Genomic DNA, 19,911 nt, shown 5'->3' with positions numbered 1-19,911 from the left:
GTGTAAACTGCCAATTACCTTAAGTGTAGCTCTGAATATAAAACGTGTAGCTCTAATTGCTATCTGTGCGTATCTCTTATGGCTATCTGTATGTGGCTATAATGGCTATCTGTGTGTAGCTCTAAGGGTTATCTGCATGTAGCTCTAATGGCTATCCGTATGAAGCTCTAAAGGCTATCTGTGTGTAACTCTAATGGCTATCTGTGTGTAACTCTAATGGCTATGTGTAGCTCTAATGCCTATCCTTGTGTGCCTATCCTTGTGTGCCTGTAACTAACATATACACTATGTGTGTAGCTCTGTATGCATAGCTTTGGAATAGGCAAACAGTAGGTAGTTACCTTGAACCAGGAATCCTGCTTCCATGGCATAATGATGAATCAATTTAGCTGAGTTCCCACTTCACTGACAACCAGATTCCATACTGAGCAACCATTGTATCCATTCAATCCTCAGTTGACTCTTTTGCCGAGCATAGGTACGTACATGAGAACATTGACCTCCAGCTGCCTTGTATGCCATGCATAAGTACAGGAGAACATTGACCCCCAGCTGCCTTGTATGCCATGCATAGGTACAGGAGAAGCATTGACCCCCAGCTGCCTTGTATGCCATGCATAGGTACATGAGAAGCATTGACCTCCAGCTGCCTTGTATGCCATGCATAGGTACAGGAGAAGCATTGACCCCCAGCTGCCTTGTATGCCATGCATAGGTACATGAGAAGCATTGACCCCCAGCTGCCTTGTATGCCATGCATAGGTACGGGAGAAGCATTGACCCCCAGCTGCCTTGTATGCCATGCATAGGTACAGGAGAAGCATTGAACCCCCAGCTGCCTTGTATGCCATGCATAGGTACATTGGAAGTAGGGATCATAAACAAAATGAAGGACACAAAACAGCAAAATGATTTTTGATCTGACAAGATACTGTTTATTATGTTTTTGTTTATTATCTGTTATTATTTTGTACAAGTGAAATCTGTTGTGTTGCGTCTGTCTCTCCATTGACTACTCCTGCACTCCCCATTGATTCTGAAATGAAAAAGACACAATTGTACGCACATGTACATAAAGACATCACGAGAGACATGTGTCCATTGTTTGAATATCTATTCCATGCCCTCTGAGCTGACAATTGTGGATTCTCTACTGAACCCAAGTCTACCCAACCCATTTAGGAGTTGCTGTCACAAAGACATGAAACTGCTATGGATAAAATTTCATTTCTTTGTTACGACTTTCTTGGCTACTTGTTGCCCCTTCACCATGCTCTTACCTACAATATCACATTTCACACTGACACAAAATGAGGCTGCACAACAGCCAAGGTTTCTTTCAATAAGGCTAGGTGGCCATGTTCATTTCGGATCAGAATCTTGTGAGACAGTCTTAAGTGACACCATTGTTCAGACAAGCTAACTTTGTCATGGTAAAGTGAGTCCTTGGCCCATGGTAGGTAGCAAACATAGTCAGTCTCCACTCACCTCCTGCTTGTGTAGGCCAAGCTTCTTTTCCATGTTGATAGCCAGCATCTGGGATCTGAAGGACAGGTTCTTCGTCTTCTCGATGACCTGCTGGTAGGGAGACACAGCCTGTGTCCCCATCACCACGTGACTCTGCAACACACAACACAACATAACATGTCAGCATTGAAGTAAGAAGCCACACACACCACAGCATGACATTTTCCCCGGGATTAAACCATTATTATGATGCCAGTTGATTCTGAGGCATGAATTCACTGACCATTCTGAACCTGCATTTTTAACATGTATTATAAACAAGTAAAACTGATGCAACCATAGGTCATTATGCATGCAAAACTAAAGAGAACTTTAGAGAGAAAATAGAACTTAACAGATTATGTCAGGGAAATCACTCGGATCTGCTGATACCGAAAGTTGAATCAACAGATTCTCATTTTTTCTCCATAACAGAACAGGTTTGAATCAGCCATCAATGATTGGTAAATGAAATAAATAAGTTACCGTATTCGACGTAATAAGTGCCCCGCTCTAATGAGCGCCCACGGCAATAGTTGCAAATATATTTGCTTGTGAACAATCCCAGTTAGCACCCCTTCCGGTTGATCAATGTACACAAGATTTATTTATTCGTGCATAATACGCACTCAAGTGTTATATGCACCCTTAATAATGGAAAATTAAAATTCTGGAAAATATATCTGTCATGTATGATATGCACATACTTTTCTTTTGTATCATTTCAGGCTGTCAGCATGAACTACGAAATTTACAATCTTTGAACTCTGTTTTTTCTCTCACCAAAATAATATTCTGAAAGGAGCCCCCTTTTTCTAATTTTGAGAGCGCCCCGGGCACTTATTACGTCGAATACGATAAATAAAATACAATATAGAGTATTCTCTTTCTGTATCCTTCATGTACATTACCTAAAATAAAGTAACTCTTGAATGATATTTTAATAATGCAAGCACATCAACTAAGAAACACCGCACCACACGTTATGCTCACCTTTATAACCCCACAAAATCAAATTAACATACATAATTGGAAAACAATCAATGACAGTTTTCCTGATCGAATTCCCTGTTTGGCTGATTACATCCGTTGTAAGAGCCCCACCTAGCAGAGGAAGCTGTACACAGGTTTACCGAGGCTGGGGTATCTGATGTCACAAGCTACTGCTCATTGCCAGTCTTACCAATTTCGAGTCGATCTTGGCATCTAGTCGAGCATTTCGGATCAGGTTGACGATCCATCGCTCAGCTTCCTCGGGGGACATGTTCAGCTTCTCCGCCAGCATGCTGAAATACAACAGAGCCAATTACACCCTGAAGTCAGTTCGCGGTATATGGGTTCATACAGATCTTAGTGGTCAAAATTCAAGCACTTTTTAAACTTCAAACCTGTGTTCAAGGATTTATTTAAACATCAAAGAAATAGGCATGACAAATGCTGAGGATACAACCTCCGTGTAAACACTTCACCCACTAAGATACATCCTCTCTGTGAACACTTCACCCACTAAGATACATCCTCCCTGTGAACACTTCACCCACTAAGATACATCCTCCCTGTGAACACTTCACCCACTAAGATACAACCTCCCTGTGAACACTTCACCCACTAAGATACATCCTATCTGTGAACACTTCACCCACTAAGATACATCCTCCCTGTGAACACTTCACCCACTAAGATACATCCTCCCTGTGAACACTTCACCCACTAAGATACAACCTCCCTGTGAACACTTCACCCACTAAGATACATCCTCCTTGTGAAGATTTCACCCACTAAGATACAACCCTCCCAGTGAACACTTCACCCACTAAGATACATATTCCCTGTGAACACTTCATCTACTAAGATATAACCTCCCAGTGAACACTTCACTCACAAAGATAAAACCTCCCTGTGAACACTTCACCCACTAAGATACCTCTCTGTGAACACTTCACCCACTAAGATACATCCTCCCTGTGAACACTTCACCCACTAAGATACAACCTCCCTGTGAACACTTCACCCACTAAGATACATCCTATCTGTGAACACTTCACCCACTAAGATACATCCTCCCTGTGAACACTTCACCCACTAAGATACATCCTCCCTGTGAACACTTCACCCACTAAGATACAACCTCCCTGTGAACACTTCACCCACTAAGATACATCCTCCTTGTGAAGATTTCACCCACTAAGATACAACCCTCCCAGTGAACACTTCACCCACTAAGATACATATTCCCTGTGAACACTTCATCTACTAAGATATAACCTCCCAGTGAACACTTCACTCACTAAGATACCTCTCTGTGAACACTTCACCCACTAAGATACAACCTCCCTGTGAACACTTCACCCACTAAGATACAACCTCCCTGTGAACACTTCACCCACTAAGATACAACCTCTCTGTGAACACTTCACCCACTAAGATACATCCTCCCTGTGAACACTTCACCCACTAAGATACAACTTCCCTGTGAACACTTCACACACTAAGATACAAACTCCCTTAGAACACTTCACCCACTAAGATACAACTTCCCTGTGAACACTTCACCCACTAAGATACATCCTCCTTGTGAAGATTTCACCCACTAAGATACAACCCTCCCAGTGAACACTTCACCCATTAAGATACATATTCCCTGTGAACACTTCATCTACTAAGATATAACCTCCCAGTGAACACTTCACTCACTAAGATACATCCTCCCTGTGAACACCTCAACTCAAGCAGGATGTATGACACAGTGAAGGTTACTTACTCTATGCTGATACACTGGTGGATGCGGCAGAAGGTCTCAAAGATCAGCAATCGGGCGTTCTCGATGAAGTCCTCCAGACATGCAGTCAAGAAGAAGTCATTGACAAGCACCTGCAGAGAGGGAGATAACTCTTATTGCCTTGGAATGACATGCTTACCACTACTGCAATAAACAGACCCTCCATTTCATGCAAGTGAGTGAACATGGTTTAATGCCACAGTCAGCAATATTACAGCTACATGACAAAGGCCTATAAATAATTATGTCCGGACCCAAACAAACCATTGATTGATATTATCAGCAACTATACATGCCATTGGGGTACAAAGACACCCAATCAATCAAGTCAAACAAACCTGATAACCTGGTGTGCCATTGTACAAAGCGATTTTGTGAACTCCAATACCTTAACCCACAGACTTGTGATATCATAGTGCTAAGGTTGTTTTGTACAACAGCACCCTGGACCACTGACTTGCCTCTTATGATAGGCACAGAGGCCCAATACTGATGGAAATCCTGATGTTGGGGTCCAGCCACATCATATTCCAGCTATAAGATGACCAAGCTAGTCTTTCCTGTTAAACACAATATATGCAGGTGTAAACTCACCGTCTCACATTCCCGCAGCTTCTGCTGGGCTCCATCGAAGTCAAAATTTACATACAAACATTCCACAAACTCTGTGATCGGATCTCGGTACGTGTAGCTCTCCTGAAAACAACAGAACAGAGTGTGACAAACAACACTGGCATACTTTAAGTGCCAACCGACTTAGAGCTACGACAGTCATAATTCTATGTTAAAGTACAACAATCATAGCGCTACGATTACTTTGCGAAAAGGGGCCTGAAATCATGAAAGAGTTCATGTTCATTAAAGAACATTGTAGACAGGTCCTGTGTTATACACATGGACACTTCTCTCCCTATTCTACCTGTCACAAACTTATTGAAGGAGACAAACAAAATTGAAACTCTTACAGCATGTACAATCATACCTGTTTACAACAGGTGTAAAACCTTTTCTTTGACAGATGAAACACGTATTGAACAACCTTGCACCCTGAAACTGCCCTAGCATTCTCTCACATATAGTTTGTGGGAGGATATTTAGATTTCACATTCAAGTCCACATTCGGTGGAACCACAAAGCTAAGTTTCAGCTTCTTTTGTCAGAGAGATGTTAATTGAGTCCAAAATGCATTTCAAGAGGGCCCTGTCAATAATGTCAGTTATACAAACCAAAGTTATGCAGATTTGTATCTCTGTCACAGAAGTATAGTCGTGACCTCACCTGTTGAATGACCTTGACAAGGTCTTTGAGGACCTGTCTCCGCCTGCCCTTGTTTGTGATGACGGCCGTGGTGAGATAGCGCAGTATGTGGGGGCACATCGTCTGCATAGCATTCAGATACCTGCACAGACACAAGGTTTTTCACTATTGGCAACTTGCAGACACCTGCACAAGGTGTTTCACTGTAGCAGATACCTTCACATGCACAAGGAGTTCAGCACTGACTAACACAAACATAGTGCCACACAGAATTCACAAGCAGAGGCTCATTTGAGAGTAAGCTCACCTATGTTCAATAGTGTCAGCCCATTTGGGTTTCCTCATCTCTTTACAGACATTTCACCTTAATACACCTGACCCATCTCCAAATACACCTGACCCATCTCCAAAGCCATCTGACCCCTCTACAACTCCGAATTTCACCCCCTCATGCCCCAAACCCATCTGACACCTCCACAACTCTGAATTTCCCCCCTCACTCCCCAAACCCACCTGGTCCCCATCACAACCCTGCCTGCTCCTCACCTTACAACCCTGCCCCCTCACTCACCCACCGGACCTGACCCCTCCACAACCCTGCCCCCAATCTTCCCCATCCTACCTGACCCAATCACAACCCTGCCTGTTTCACACCTCCAAACACCCTGCCCCGTCACTCCCCCATCCTACCTGACCCCACCCCAACCCTGCCCCCTCACTCCCCCACCCCACCTGACCCCATCACAACCCTGACAGCTCACTCCCCCATCCTACCTGACCCCATCACAACCCTGGCCCCTCACTCCCCCACCTCACCTGACCCCACCACAACCCTGCCCCGTCACTCCCCCACACCACCTGACCCCATCACAACCCTGACCCCATCACAACCCTGCCAGCTCACTCCCCCATCCTACCTGACCCCATCACAACCCTGGCTCCTCACTCCCCCACCTCACCTGACCCCATCACAACCCTGCCAGCTCACTCCCCCATCCTACCTGACCCCATCACAACCCTGGCCCCTCATTCCCCCCTCCTACCTGACCCCATCACAACCCTGCCCCCATCACAACCCTGCCCCATCACTCCCCCATCCTACCTGACCCCATCACAACCCTGGCCCCTCATTCCCCCCTCCTACCTGACCCCACCACAACCCTGCCCCCTCACTCCCCCACCCCACCTGACCCCATCACAACCCTGCCAGCTCACTCCCCCATCCTACCTGACCCCATCACAACCCTGGCCCCTCACTCCCCCACCTCACCTGACCCCATCACAACCCTGCCAGCTCACTCCCCCATCCTACCTGACCCCATCACAACCCTGGCCCCTCATTCCCCCCTCCTACCTGCCCCCATCACAACCCTGCCCCCATCACAACCCTGCCCCCTCACTCCCCCATCATGACCTGACCCCATCACTCCCCCACCGCACTGACTCCATCACAACCCTGCCCCCTCACTCCCCCACCCCACCTGATCCCATCACAACCCTGACCCCATCACAACCCTAACCCCCCCTACTCCCCCATCCTACCTGACCCTATCACAACCCTGCCCCTCACTCCCCCACCCCACCTGACCCCATCACAACCCTGAACCCTCACTCCCCATCCCACCTGACCCCATCACAACCCTGCCCCCTCACTCCCCCATCCCACCTGACCCCATCCCAACCCTGACCCCCCCGACCCCCCCCCCCCCACTCCCCCATCCTACCTGACCCCATCACAACCCTGCCTCCTCACTCCCCCATCCTACCTGACCCCATCACAACCCTGCCCCCTCACTCCCCCATCAGACATGACCCCTCCACAACCCTGCCCCTTCCACACACACCCAACCCTGCCCCCTCACTCCCCCACCCCACTTGACCCCAAATACTTACAGAGGCTGGTACAGAAACATGTCGATGATGAGGTCTCGGCCTTTCTGGTGGTTGAAGAAGACGAAGAGGCTCCAGTGTAGTAGCCAGGTCCTCTGCTGGAGAGACTGCAGCGCCGACGCGAATGTCTAGACAACACAATACATGCAAACATGTACAGAATGCATATTCATAGAAATATATTCCTGTTAATAATACACACATCCTTGGTGGAGTTCAGTTTTGATAACAAAAAACGATTCACATGCTATTTCCATTGTAAACATGCAAATGCAAGCAGTTATTTGAGTTGGTTTTAACACCACTTGGGGAGGTGAGGTGAAATTGGGTTTAACGTTGCATCCAAGATTATTGCATTTATATAGCAACGTGCATGCCAGTGTGTGTGCTTAGTCCGGACTGATGCCGATTTATAGTGCTAGCTCACTGAGATACCATGCCGCAGTTTAACATGAATACCCAACTCAAACACAGTTTACTGCCAATCAGTTCTTGTTTTAGCCCCTTGATGCCAAGCGCCAGACAGGGTAACAACAAGTGCCATCTTTAATACTTTAGGTATGACGCGGGCGGCGATCGGCTTAATGTGGGAGGAAAGCCCAAAGTGATGCAGGTGTTTACCACTTTGTTGAAACCCACGAGCACAGGTATGGTGCTGACAAACCTAGAAACATAATCAGGGCAAACAAGGAAGCAAACCCACGATCATAGTTCCCTGGCAGGCCCAAGGGACACAACTCTGCACAGCGGAACAAATCAATCAAATAATTCCCGTTTCTGTTGAGTGGTGGCACACTGACCATTGTTACTCTGCAGTTGTGATAGAAGTACATATTTTCATGAGTAAATGTCGAACTATTTTCATCCAGAAGATATACTGAACATCATCCAAAAATATGTGATTTGATCAGACACTAACACCGTCAGTGTATATTGTCTGCAGGTCAGGTTCCACAAAGTACTTACGTTTGAGTCTATGACATCCTTGAGTCTCTGCAGGTCCTCCAGGGCCACATCCCAGTTCTGCATCAGGATCTCCGACGCCAGCTTTCCCCAGAGAGCATTCACAAAGTTTCGGTCACCTGGAGGCAGCTGAAACACAGAACATCAGGATGGGTGAAAACTTCATGTCCCATGTCATCATGATGAAAAGATAGACAGACATTAGGCATACAATCAGATATCAAGCAACATTTATATAAGGAAACAAAAGCCACCAGGTTGTTGTGTAATGTGATAGTCACATGAACTAGTGATACTAGTGAATCCCGTTCCAAAATGCTGACCAATGAAATAATTGCTCAACATTATTGGATGCATGGCTACCTGATTTGCAAATATTGTAAAGCAGACAAGAACTCGAATGGGATCTGAGATCAGAGTCTTACTTTGAAGCCTGTATGTCATGACCCTATGTCACCTGTATGTAATGACCCCATGTCACCTGTATTTAATGACCCTATGTCATCTGTATGTCATGACCCTATGTTACCTGTATGAAATGACCCTATGTCACCTGTATGTCATGAACCTATGTCACCTGTGTGTAATGACACCATCACCTGTATGTAATGACCCCATGTCACCTGTATTTAATGACCCTATGTCACCTGTATGTAATGACCCTATGTCACCTGTATGTAATGACCCCATGTCACCGGTATGGAATGGCCCTTTGTCACCTGTAACGGACCTATGGTACCTGTATGTCATGACCCTATGTCTACTGTATGTAATGACCCCATGTCACCTGTATTTAATGACCCTATGTTACATGTATGTGAGGTGAGGTGAAATTGGGTTTAACATCGCGTCCAAGATTATTGCACTTATATAGCGACAGGCATGCACGTGTGTGTGTGTGTGGCTGCTTGTACTAGTCCGGACTGATGCCAATTTATAGTGCTAGCTCACTGAGATACCATGCCACAGTTTAACATGAATACCCCACTCAGACACAGTATACTGACTCCGAGCCGACCAGTCCTTGTTTTAGCCCCTTAATGTCGAGCGCCAGACAGGGTTACAACAAGTACCATCTTTTAACGTCTTTTGGTGTTACATGTATGTAATGACCCTGTCACCTGTATGTAACGAACCTATGTCATCTGTATGTAATGACCCTATGTCACCTGTATGTAATGACTTATGTCACCTGTATGTAATGACCCTATCTCACCTGTATGTAATGACCCTATGTCACCTGTATGTACTGACCCCATGTCATCTGTATGTAATGACCCTATGTCACCTGTATGTAATGACTTATGTCACCTGTATGTAATGACCCTATGTCACCTGTATGTACTGACCCCATGTCACCTGTATGTAATGACTTATGTCACCTGTATGTAATGACCCTATGTCACCTGTATGAAATGACCCTATGTTACCTGTATGTACTGACCCTATGTCACCTGTATGTAATGACCCTATGTCACCTGTATATAATGACCCTATGTTACCTGTATGTACTGACCCCATGTCACCTGTATGTAATGACCCTATGTCACCTGTATGTAATGACCCTATGTCACCTGTATGTACTCACCCTATGTCACTTGTATTTCATGACCCTATGTCACCGGAATGTAATGACCCTATGTCACCTGTATGTAATGACCCTATGTCACCTGTATGTAATGACCCTATGTCACCGGTATGTACTCACCCTATGTCACCTGTATGTCATGACCCCATGTCACCTGTATGTAAAGACCCTATGTCAACTGTATGTAATGACCCTATGTCACCTGTATATAATGACAATATGTCACCTGTATGTAATGACCCTATGTCACCTGTATGTAACGAACCTATGTCACCTGTATGTACTACCCTATGTCACCTGTATGTACTGACCCTATGTCACCTGTATGTAATGACCCTATGTCACCGGTATGTACTCACCCTATGTCACCTGTATGTAATGACCCCATGTCATCTGTATGTAATGACCCTATGTCACCTGTATGTAATGACTTATGTCACCTGTATGTAATGACCCTATGTCACCTGTATGTACTGACCCCATGTCACCTGTATGTAATGACTTATGTCACCTGTATGTAATGACCCTATGTCACCTATATGAAATGACCCTATGTTACCTGTATGTACTGACCCTATGTCACCTGTATGTAATGAACCTATGTCACCTGTATATAATGACCCTATGTTACCTGTATGTACTGACCCCATGTCACCTGTATGTAATGACCCTATGTCACCTGTATGTAATGACCCTATGTCACCTGTATGTACTCACCCTATGTCACTTGTATGTCATGATCCTATGTCACCGGAATGTAATGACCCTATGTCACCTGTATGTAATGACCCTATGTCACCTGTATATAATGACAATATGTCACCTGTATGTAATGACCCTATGTCACCTGTATGTAACGAACCTATGTCACCTGTATGTACTACCCTATGTCACCTGTATGTACTGACCCTATGTCACCTGTATGTAATGACCCTATGTCACCGGTATGTACTCACCCTATGTCACCTGTATGTAATGACCCTATGTCACCTGTATGTAATGACCCCATGTCACCTGTATGTAACGAACCTATGTCAACTGTATGTACTGCCCTATGTCACCTGTATGTACTGACCCTATGTCACCTGTATGTAACAAACTTATGTCACCTGTATGTAACGAACCTACACAATTACAATTGTTACAATGTTTTCCAGACTCACCAGGACTCGGACGAAGTACAGGTACTCTGCTGCGCCGGAGTAGTTGCCGCACTCGTACTGGAACTTGGCGTAGTTGTAGAGGGTATCCACCATGTCCTGGCGGAACTGAAATACACAAAACGCTGCTGTGAGAGGAAGATGATAAGCTGATAATATGTACAGCTGGATGTCAGGACTAGCTGTAATGTAAGCATGTCTTGAGCAGAAAAAAACAGTGGCCGATAGTGTGAACATCAACAATGTCCTTGTGTTGGAATTAGCTGCCATTCTGTCCTCTGTATGCTACTCACCCCATGTTCCTTGTGTAGAAAGTCAAACAGCTGACGCCCATCTCTGTAACAAAAGAGTCAGTGAGTTTTGTTTAAATGCTGTAGTCAAAATAATCAAACTATATCACTGTGGACCAGTTAAATGAGTGACTGACAGTACGAGTTACACTCCAAAGAATCAGGGATTGATGAAGCTCCATCTAACATCACAAGTCTGACCATCCAATCCTCACTCATCAGCTCTTATGACAGGCATGGTTACAATTTCTACACCTAATCCCCAAACACCCCTCAGCATAATGGAAGTTTTTGTTTGGTTGCTGTTTAACACAGCACTCAGCAATATTCCAGCTATACGACGGCAGTCTGTAAATCATAGAGTCTGGGCCAGACAATCAAGTGATTGATATCATGAGCATCGACCCACACAATTGGGATGCGATGACATGTATTGACCAAGTCAGCGGGCCTCAACACCCGATCCGGTTCATCACCTATTTTGACAAGTATAGTCACCATTTACGGCAAGCATGGGTTGCTGAAGACCTATTCTAACCCGGATCTTCATGGGTGAGTACAAAGGAAGACTGAATGACCTCCCAAAACAATGTTATTGGAAGATGCTTCCCATATGACATAACTGACTTACCGTGAGCTCTGGATCTGCCTTGTGACCTCAGTGTCCTCAAAGATCTTGGTAATGACCTCTGTAGCTGCCTGCAGTTTCTTGAGGCGATGCACCACCTCCATACGTTTGTCCTTCAGTGCTATGAAAAAACAAACAATTGATGTTAATATGTTGTAATAGTTAGACAGGGTCATGTAATAGTTAGACAGGGTCATGTAATAGGTAGACAGGGTCATGTAATAGGTAGACAGGGATTGTGCCTGGATCTGTTTGTGTTCATCTTCCTGAGGCAAGGTTCCACCCTTGCCGAACAAGAGCAACATGGTCAAATGTGTCAACTGTTGATCTCTCATTGGGCATTTAAGAACAGAATAACTCAAATTTTAGACATTCATACCTTCATTTAGCTACCTAGTCATAGACACATGTCATAGTTCCAGATATTGTCACACATCACATATTACATATTACATATCACATTCTCAGTCATTATCACGTATCAAATATCACATTCTCAATCATTGACATATATTCCCAGGCATTGTGACACATCATATTCCCAGGCATTGTGACACATCATATTCCCAGGCATTGTGACACATCATATTCCCAGGCATTGTGACTCATGTTCCCAGTCCCCTATGCCCTCTAAACAAGGCAACATGTTAAACAACTCACTGTCAGGAACATTCTGATCCGGGTAGAGGTTTTTGTGGACGTCCATGGCGAAGTCCACCATGTTGGTGTTGCTGAGAAGGTCAAGCTTGCCTCGAGCCATCTCCTTCTCATCGTACAGCTGCAACAGGTCACCATCACATATACCATGTTCACATTCTTTGTTCACAATAGCAATGTAATATCTGATTATGATTTTTATCTGTAAATGTTAGTAAAAATCCTAGTATGTTAGGCTTGTGCATTTTTTAAGAAATGAGAAATCTTTAGACTTGCTTAATCATTCCAAACAGGTTTATTAGTCGCACATGAAGAGATCACCCGTTTAGTAAACATACAGCTGTATTACACATTGTGTTATAACAAAGCGTGTGCTTATGTAAAATGGGAACAAGTTTCCCTAACAAGTACTGAAAATTCCAACATCCCTGGGCGTATTCAACAACATTGCATGCAGAGATAATAATAGATCACTGAAAGGAGCCTATGCACATGCAGTGAATCCAGCAGCCCTGTTGCTAGGCTGACGTTACATGACATTGTTTCGTAGGTGGATCTTGCAACAAAATTCCACAAATTGCGTCACACGGTATTGTGACGTGACTGTAAACATTGTGGTGCAGGGCCCCATTCCACAAGGCGATCACAGCACACGACAGTCGCAAGTCTATGTAATATTATGGGAGTTACAAAAACCTTAGCAATACTATAGCTTTGTGGAACTGACCCACTGTGTACGGTATTAAATTAATATGTGTAAACATTTGTCATGTTTGAAGTATTATTCTGTTAAACTTCAAATTGTTTTTTGCTGTGGATTGCATAGATGTCTGCCTATTCACACATGACGGTGAATCTTAAAAAAAGGTTCTAAACGGCAAGTAATTTAAATATACTAAACACAGCCATCAGATACCAGAACTATTCACTTGTTCCATAAAATTGGTATTACACGGGAGTGAGTTAAGTATTCTATACATATTATATAATGAATGCACGAAACAGAATTGATGGCAATAATTAGAGTGAGTGAGTGAGTTGGGTTCAATGCCGCTTTAAACAGTATTCCAGTTATATCAATATCACAGCGTGTCAGCTTAATGTGGGAGGAAAGCCCGAAGTGATGCAGGTCTCAGACGTTTACCACTTCGCTGAAACCCACGAGCACGCGTATGGTGCTGACAAACCTAGAAACATAATTGGGGTGAACCGGGATTCAAACCACAATCAAAGGTTTCTGGCGTGCCCAAGGGATGCAACTCTGCACAGCGAATCGCGGCGCCTTAGACGACTGGGCCACCCGTGCCCTCGGCAATAATTAGAATATTTTGGGACAACTTTGGATCGGGGTGGGGGTTAGGAGATTAGCTCAAGTAATGTGACTTGCTATGCACAATAGTGTTTTTTGAGCATATCGTGGTCTTTGTCTTTGTTATGACATAGTAGCAGCAGTCCAAAAGACAAATAACCAACGCATGTTATTCAGAAAATATCCACTCCACAGTGTATTCAGACATATGTCAAATCATATACAACCATAATGTATTCATCGGTTTCACCATCATCTTGATATTTTCCCTGACAATTCTTCAACAGTGTTCAAAGTACAAATGATTATCTTTGCTACTAAGGGCTTGAAGTGAGGTGAAGTGAGGTTTAATGTCTGGTTCAACATTACTGCACTAATATAGTGACATGCATGCACATGGGTATGTGTGTCTGCTTGTACTAGTACGGACTAATGCCAATTTTATAGTGCTAGCCCACTGAGATGACACATTTTAACATGAATACCCCACTCAACCACAGTATATTGGCCCCAAGCTGACCAGTCCTTGTTTTACCCCCTTATGGTGAGCACCAGGCAGGGTAACAACAAGTACCATCTTTTTTACGTCTTTTGGTATGACGCAGCCAGAGTTCGCGCTCCAGACAGACCCTCAACCACTAAACCATTGAAGTCTCTAGAGACTTGGGTGAAATAAGGGTCTGTCAATTAATTAGTGCTTCCCTAGTTGATTAGCCACTTGTGAGTTTTGACTGAAACCACATGTCAATCATGCCAATCTAAACTGGCTCATGGGAGGACAGAAAGAGAGGTATCAGTGTATTCAGTCAACAGTGTCCCCATCATTCAGATTCACTGTTACTTGAATATAACCATAACATGAAAAGAAAAATCATATTTTCTGATTGTATTTTTGACGCTAAGGTATAGGAATATCACACATACTGAGTAAACCTATATATGTCATGCACATAAACTCATCAAATTCTGACAAAAGTTGGTTTATTACTTAAAATGACACTGGGACCAATTCTAACAACAGAAGATTCTGCATGCTGTTTATCTCGGTTCTCATTTCCAGTTTAGATCTACGTCTTACTTTGCAATCAGTGCCATCTGTGTAATTGGGGTAATTATTCAGTTTAGATTGAAAATAATATACATAATAAAAACAGATGTAGTTTTCTTTCTAATCATTTCTATTTACTTGACTCAATACTGCCAATAATGTCCATGGCATAGTCCATCTTTATGATGCATATTGAGCTCATGAACATGATGAAGCTGACTCAACAAGGTTCCATACTAATATACGAAATGATTCACAAATTTTGTTCTTACCAGTCAAGTGTAAATAATATTACTGAAACTTAGCAGCAATCTGCCAAACATCCTAAAAGAGACCCACATCTGGGAGTGGCAATTTATTGCATAGCACAGCAAGGTTGAGAACACTGACTTAACACATGTCAGAAAGTGAGCAATGGTGTCACATACTTATTTTATCTTTGTGTCAAGATCAGCTCTTAAAAATAAGTTATGTTAATTATGACATAGGGTATAATACCGAAATAATTACGTACTACCTTGAGATGCACAGATAAATATGATAATAAATTAATAATAGTATGAAACCTACTGATTCATTGTACCATGCATTTTATGTACAGCTGTTGGATCAACAGTCACAAACACAGATGATCCTGAATACAAGGGTGTATAATATAAAGACAGAAAGACTCTATGTAACATTAATTAATCCGTTACCTCTTTTACTGACAAAAACTCGAGCAGTGGGAAGACCAGATGCCGGTCCAAATATTGGCCCATACGCGTGGTTAAGTCAAACTCCGCCATGTTTACTGAAAAGGATGTAGGTGGGTTGATGTGAAATAAGACCTGAAGTCGGAAAATGGAATACTGACAATACAGATATGGAATCAAATTTCAACATAATATCATTTACATGTAAACTGTTTGCATTTTACCATACATTAAAAGTCTATTATATTCTCCTTATATGATTTATTAATTTATATACGTCAACAAAGCAGTTTATTTCGTAAGCTTCAATCCTATGTCTGATACCAGACTGGGTTTCTGTCTAGCCATACCTTTGGCGGCAGTTAATTTCAAGATCATCACCGATGATCTAGCGGCCGCGCATTTATCCCGCGGCAACAGTCTTCTACAAACAAATACCATGATTATAAATCTGTCCGAGTATGTATATTCGCATCATTATGTACCCAGCTATATCATAGTTTCCAATTTCAATATAACTTTTCAAGCACTATCTTTTACAAAATATTCTCGATTATCAAACTGGTAAATGTCATATTTGACACAGCGTCTTGGAGATAAATTGACGTTTGCGCTTTCAAACAAACAACCAGTCATTGAAAAACAGACCCTGTAAACTCTAAACACAGTTTTAACAGTGTGTAAGGAGTTGGGTCGCCTGAAGGAACGATGTAAGATGTCATTCCTGAAAATATTCCTGTAAATTAATATCCGCTTGTGGGACTAGTTTGGAGGGGGATTAATACTGAAATTTCCCTATATAATAGAAAAATGTCCACAGAAAGCAATGGTGACAGGACAACAGACATCCACGTCTCTTTGAAACCTGCTAATGGTGGAGAAAACGACCGAGGACAGGAAGATGACGCAGGTTTGATCTACAAACTAAAATCCCCGTATCTCAGGGCTCCTGACTTTTAGTCATGTGTTTCGTTCTGTAAAATTGTTTGATGGCGTGTTAACACTGTGTCATGTTTCTTATGTAAGAGTCGGAAATGTGATATTTGTTTTATTAATCAATATGCGACGGTTGGTATGGATAGTTTATGTACAGAATCTAACATAAGGATGGTGACACTGAACACTGATATAGGGGCCTACCAAAAAAAACACAATATATGTAGGAATAGTCCACACACATTCCATCTAGTCCAACCCAGTTTGTCTTATGTTGAGTATACACCAAGGGCTCATGGAATTTCATATTTCAATCTTTTTAGGTGTCCTAATTGCCCTTACATGTTCAGTATTGTAGCTACAGGCCTAGTATGTGTTCCAGGTTAATTTCTACAGGTGTATGTGGGAGGATTATGGTGGTGAGCTAGTTCAAAGCCCAAGTCTAGTAAAAAAAACTGAGTTTGATCTAGTTAACTCAGCTATTAAAATTCCAAGTTCAGGCTTGTAGACTTGAATGTACCACCCCAGACCTGTTTGCACCATTTAGAGCTGTGCAGCCATCTGATCCATTGGTTTAAATGTGGAATTTGGCTAATATCTTTTGTTTTCATCATACCTTTACAGTGTGAAGTATTGCTCATGCTATTAACCACTGGTTTTCTTAATCCAGATTTCTTTAGTAACAGATCACTGTGATAAAACTGAAATTTGGCTTAAATGTGTCATCAGGCAACCCTTGCCTCACACCATTGTGACCTGTAACTTAACAGCTTCCCAACTTTCATTTGTTCAAAAACATGTAACCAATGCATTTCATGAATCTGAATTGAGGATGTTTTATTTCAGAGGATGGCGATGACCCTGACTGCCCGGTGTGCCTACAGACCTGTATCCACCCAGTCCAGCTGCCGTGTTCCCACATCTTCTGTTTCCTGTGTGTCAAGGGCGTTGCCAGCCGCAGCAAGCGATGTGCCCTGTGTCGCCAAGACATCCCATCTGACTTTTTTTGTCGCCCCAACCTGGTAAGGAAAGGCGACCTGCAGCAAACTAAAGTGTTTGATGAAGAGTACCAGTGGTTCTATGAGGGCCAGAACGGATGGTGGCAGTATGACGATCGCACAAGCTGTGACATGGAGAGCCATTACAAGAAGGGAGTGAAGACATTCGAACTGCTGATTGCAGGCTATGTTTATCTTATTGACTTGGAGAAGATGATACAATGTCAGAGAAATGATCGAACAAAGAAGCGGCGCGTCAAGAGAGATAAAGTTAACCTGCCTGGAAAGAAGGGTGTGGCAGGGCTCAAGTTTGGCAGCAATGGTAGCTCTGCTGGTGTGGGGCGAGATTGTGATTCTGATCGCCCTGGTGCAGATGGTGACGAGACAACAACACCAACAACTCATCAGATCATGGTCCCCATTCCCATTCATCCAATGGACCGCAGTGTTGGGTATACCAACTCCCTGTCTCCGCCCACCCCCTACAATACCCCCCAGACTCCCCAGACCCCTGCTGAAAGTCCACCCACAGCATCTGTACCTTCAGAACAAGATCTCACTATGCAGTTAGAGCGTTTGAGGCTTGGAGATCCCAGCATTCTCTCAACGAGTCCTCAGGACTGGCCCCCAGGTGCAAGGCCAGCTGACGTGACCCTTGGAGCAGGATTAGGGGGTGCTGATGGGTCGGAGGTATTCACAAGGGTGAGACCACGGGGACTGAGTGAGACGTGTTCTGAGAGGGAGGCTGACGCTGCTGAGGATGTGAGAGCAGGGTTGCAGGAGACTGAGACTGAGATTTACAACCAGATACAGGAGGACATGGAACAGACTGAGCCACAAACTGACCCAGGAGAGCAACTCCGTAAACATGATGTGTGACACAATGAGGAGATCCTCTGTGAACATGTCAGACATGTTGCAACGAATCCTTCATGAACTTGATATGTGACATGTGGAAATTCAGCCCTTTCTGAACATAATGTGTGATGAATGCCCTGTAGTGATGTATGACACAGAACGATGAATGTTGCATTCAAAAGATGTAACCAAGACATGGGGGACACGAGATGAATGCTTCATTAAAAATGTGGCATATTATTATTGACTGATGAAGATGATTTTTCCATGAAGAATTTGTGTGACTTTAGGGTGGATTATATCTTAAAACTGATTCCATATTTACATTATCGGATAATGATGAATCAGAAGAGTGTTGATCGGGGAATGTCATTGCAAACATTACACTTTGACTTGCTTGTTTGCTATCTCTGAACATCATCTGTATATTTTAGGGGTGTCACGATGTGTCTACTTAGGTTTTGGTTGGTTTGGTTTGTTATTTAACGCCGCACTCAGCAATATTCCAGCTATGTGACAGTCACGCAGTTAGGATCAATGACATGCATCAACCAACTCAGCGAGCCTGACCACCCAATCCCGTTAGTCACCTCTTACGTCAAGCATAGTCGACTTTTATGGCAAGCATGGGTTGCTGAAGACCTATTCCACCCCGGACCTTCACGGGTCTTCTACTTAGGTGTAAATACGTATCACTGTACTTGAATCACGATATGATACATACTGCAATACCTATTAAATTTGGCCAATTTTTGCATGAAGTTCTACATGTGACCAGGCGGAGAAGAGGTTGCTTTCAGCTTGTTTGTGGCTTAACTCTTATGCCTGCTAATTTAGGCTTCTTCTAATGATTTGCCAACAGTATTATAAAATCAGATGAATCTTGTTTTCTGTGGTGGTCAATAATATAATGCTAGCCAAAGTTGTATTATTCAGTGTTATGTCAAAGATTTGTAGGTGTTACTGTTTAATACAGAATTGATACATGAATTGATACATGGGTAGGCGGATCATGTTGTATCGTCAGGTGTAAATGCATCACGGTGCATTGATACATCAGTGAATCTTGACGATGAATGTTGCATTCAAAAGATGTAACCAAGACATGGGGGACACGAGATGAATGCTTCATTAAAAATGTGGCATATTATTATTGACTGATGAAGATGATTTTTCCATGAAGAATTTGTGTGACTTTAGGGTGGATTATATCTTAAAACTGATTCCATATTTACATTATCGGATAATGATGAATCAGAAGAGTGTTGATCGGGGAATGTCATTGCAAACATTACACTTTGACTTGCTTGTTTGCTATCTCTGAACATCATCTGTATATTTTAGGGGTG

At 43.3% G+C, this 19,911-nt stretch overlaps 2 protein-coding genes across 2 annotated transcripts; one reads left to right on the top strand and one right to left on the bottom strand.

The window, feature by feature from the left end:
* Window positions 1–927: 927 nt before the first annotated feature.
* On the bottom strand, window positions 928–15,873 carry LOC139478669 (eukaryotic translation initiation factor 3 subunit E-like). The gene is made up of 13 exons (XM_071261233.1): window positions 15,774–15,873; window positions 12,722–12,839; window positions 12,065–12,182; window positions 11,437–11,479; window positions 11,147–11,251; window positions 8,399–8,524; window positions 7,436–7,560; window positions 5,564–5,684; window positions 4,880–4,981; window positions 4,268–4,377; window positions 2,690–2,792; window positions 1,489–1,620; window positions 928–1,036 (listed from the first exon to the last, which is right to left on the bottom strand). Exons 1-13 carry the CDS (start codon window positions 15,861–15,863, stop codon window positions 1,013–1,015), a joined length of 1,317 nt encoding a protein of 438 aa, XP_071117334.1. The 5' UTR covers window positions 15,864–15,873; the 3' UTR covers window positions 928–1,012.
* Window positions 15,874–16,439: 566 nt separating this feature from the next.
* LOC139478399 (E3 ubiquitin-protein ligase rnf146-like) lies at window positions 16,440–19,627 on the top strand. Its single transcript, XM_071260843.1, has 2 exons — window positions 16,440–16,680; window positions 17,553–19,627. Exons 1-2 carry the CDS (start codon window positions 16,581–16,583, stop codon window positions 18,581–18,583), a joined length of 1,131 nt encoding a protein of 376 aa, XP_071116944.1. The 5' UTR covers window positions 16,440–16,580; the 3' UTR covers window positions 18,584–19,627.
* The last annotated feature ends 284 nt before the right edge of the window (window positions 19,628–19,911 follow it).

Source organism: Haliotis cracherodii, unplaced genomic scaffold (assembly GCF_022045235.1).
Source record: "Haliotis cracherodii isolate W230 unplaced genomic scaffold, xgHalCrac1.p SCAF_4, whole genome shotgun sequence".
NCBI lineage: Eukaryota > Metazoa > Mollusca > Gastropoda > Lepetellida > Haliotidae > Haliotis > Haliotis cracherodii.
Note: the sequence above shows the minus strand (reverse complement) of the source record. Positions and strands in the feature narration are given on the sequence as shown.

What these genes read in the sequence shown, in the direction of transcription:
- LOC139478399 (XM_071260843.1), top strand. Translation starts at nt 16,581, where the DNA reads ATGTCCACAGAAAGCAATGGTGACAGGACAACAGACATCCACGTCTCT. An exon ending in AGGACAGGAAGATGACGCAG is followed by an intron (nt 16,681 to 17,552) that starts GTTTGATCTACA and finishes GTTTTATTTCAG; the next exon opens with AGGATGGCGATGACCCTGAC.
- LOC139478669 (XM_071261233.1), bottom strand. Translation starts at nt 15,863, where the DNA reads ATGGCGGAGTTTGACTTAACCACGCGTATGGGCCAATATTTGGACCGG. An exon ending in GGATCAGAATGTTCCTGACA is followed by an intron (nt 12,183 to 12,721) that starts GTGAGTTGTTTA and finishes GTTTTTTCATAG; the next exon opens with CACTGAAGGACAAACGTATG. An exon ending in TGTACTTCGTCCGAGTCCTG is followed by an intron (nt 8,525 to 11,146) that starts GTGAGTCTGGAA and finishes TCTGTGTTTCAG; the next exon opens with CTGCCTCCAGGTGACCGAAA.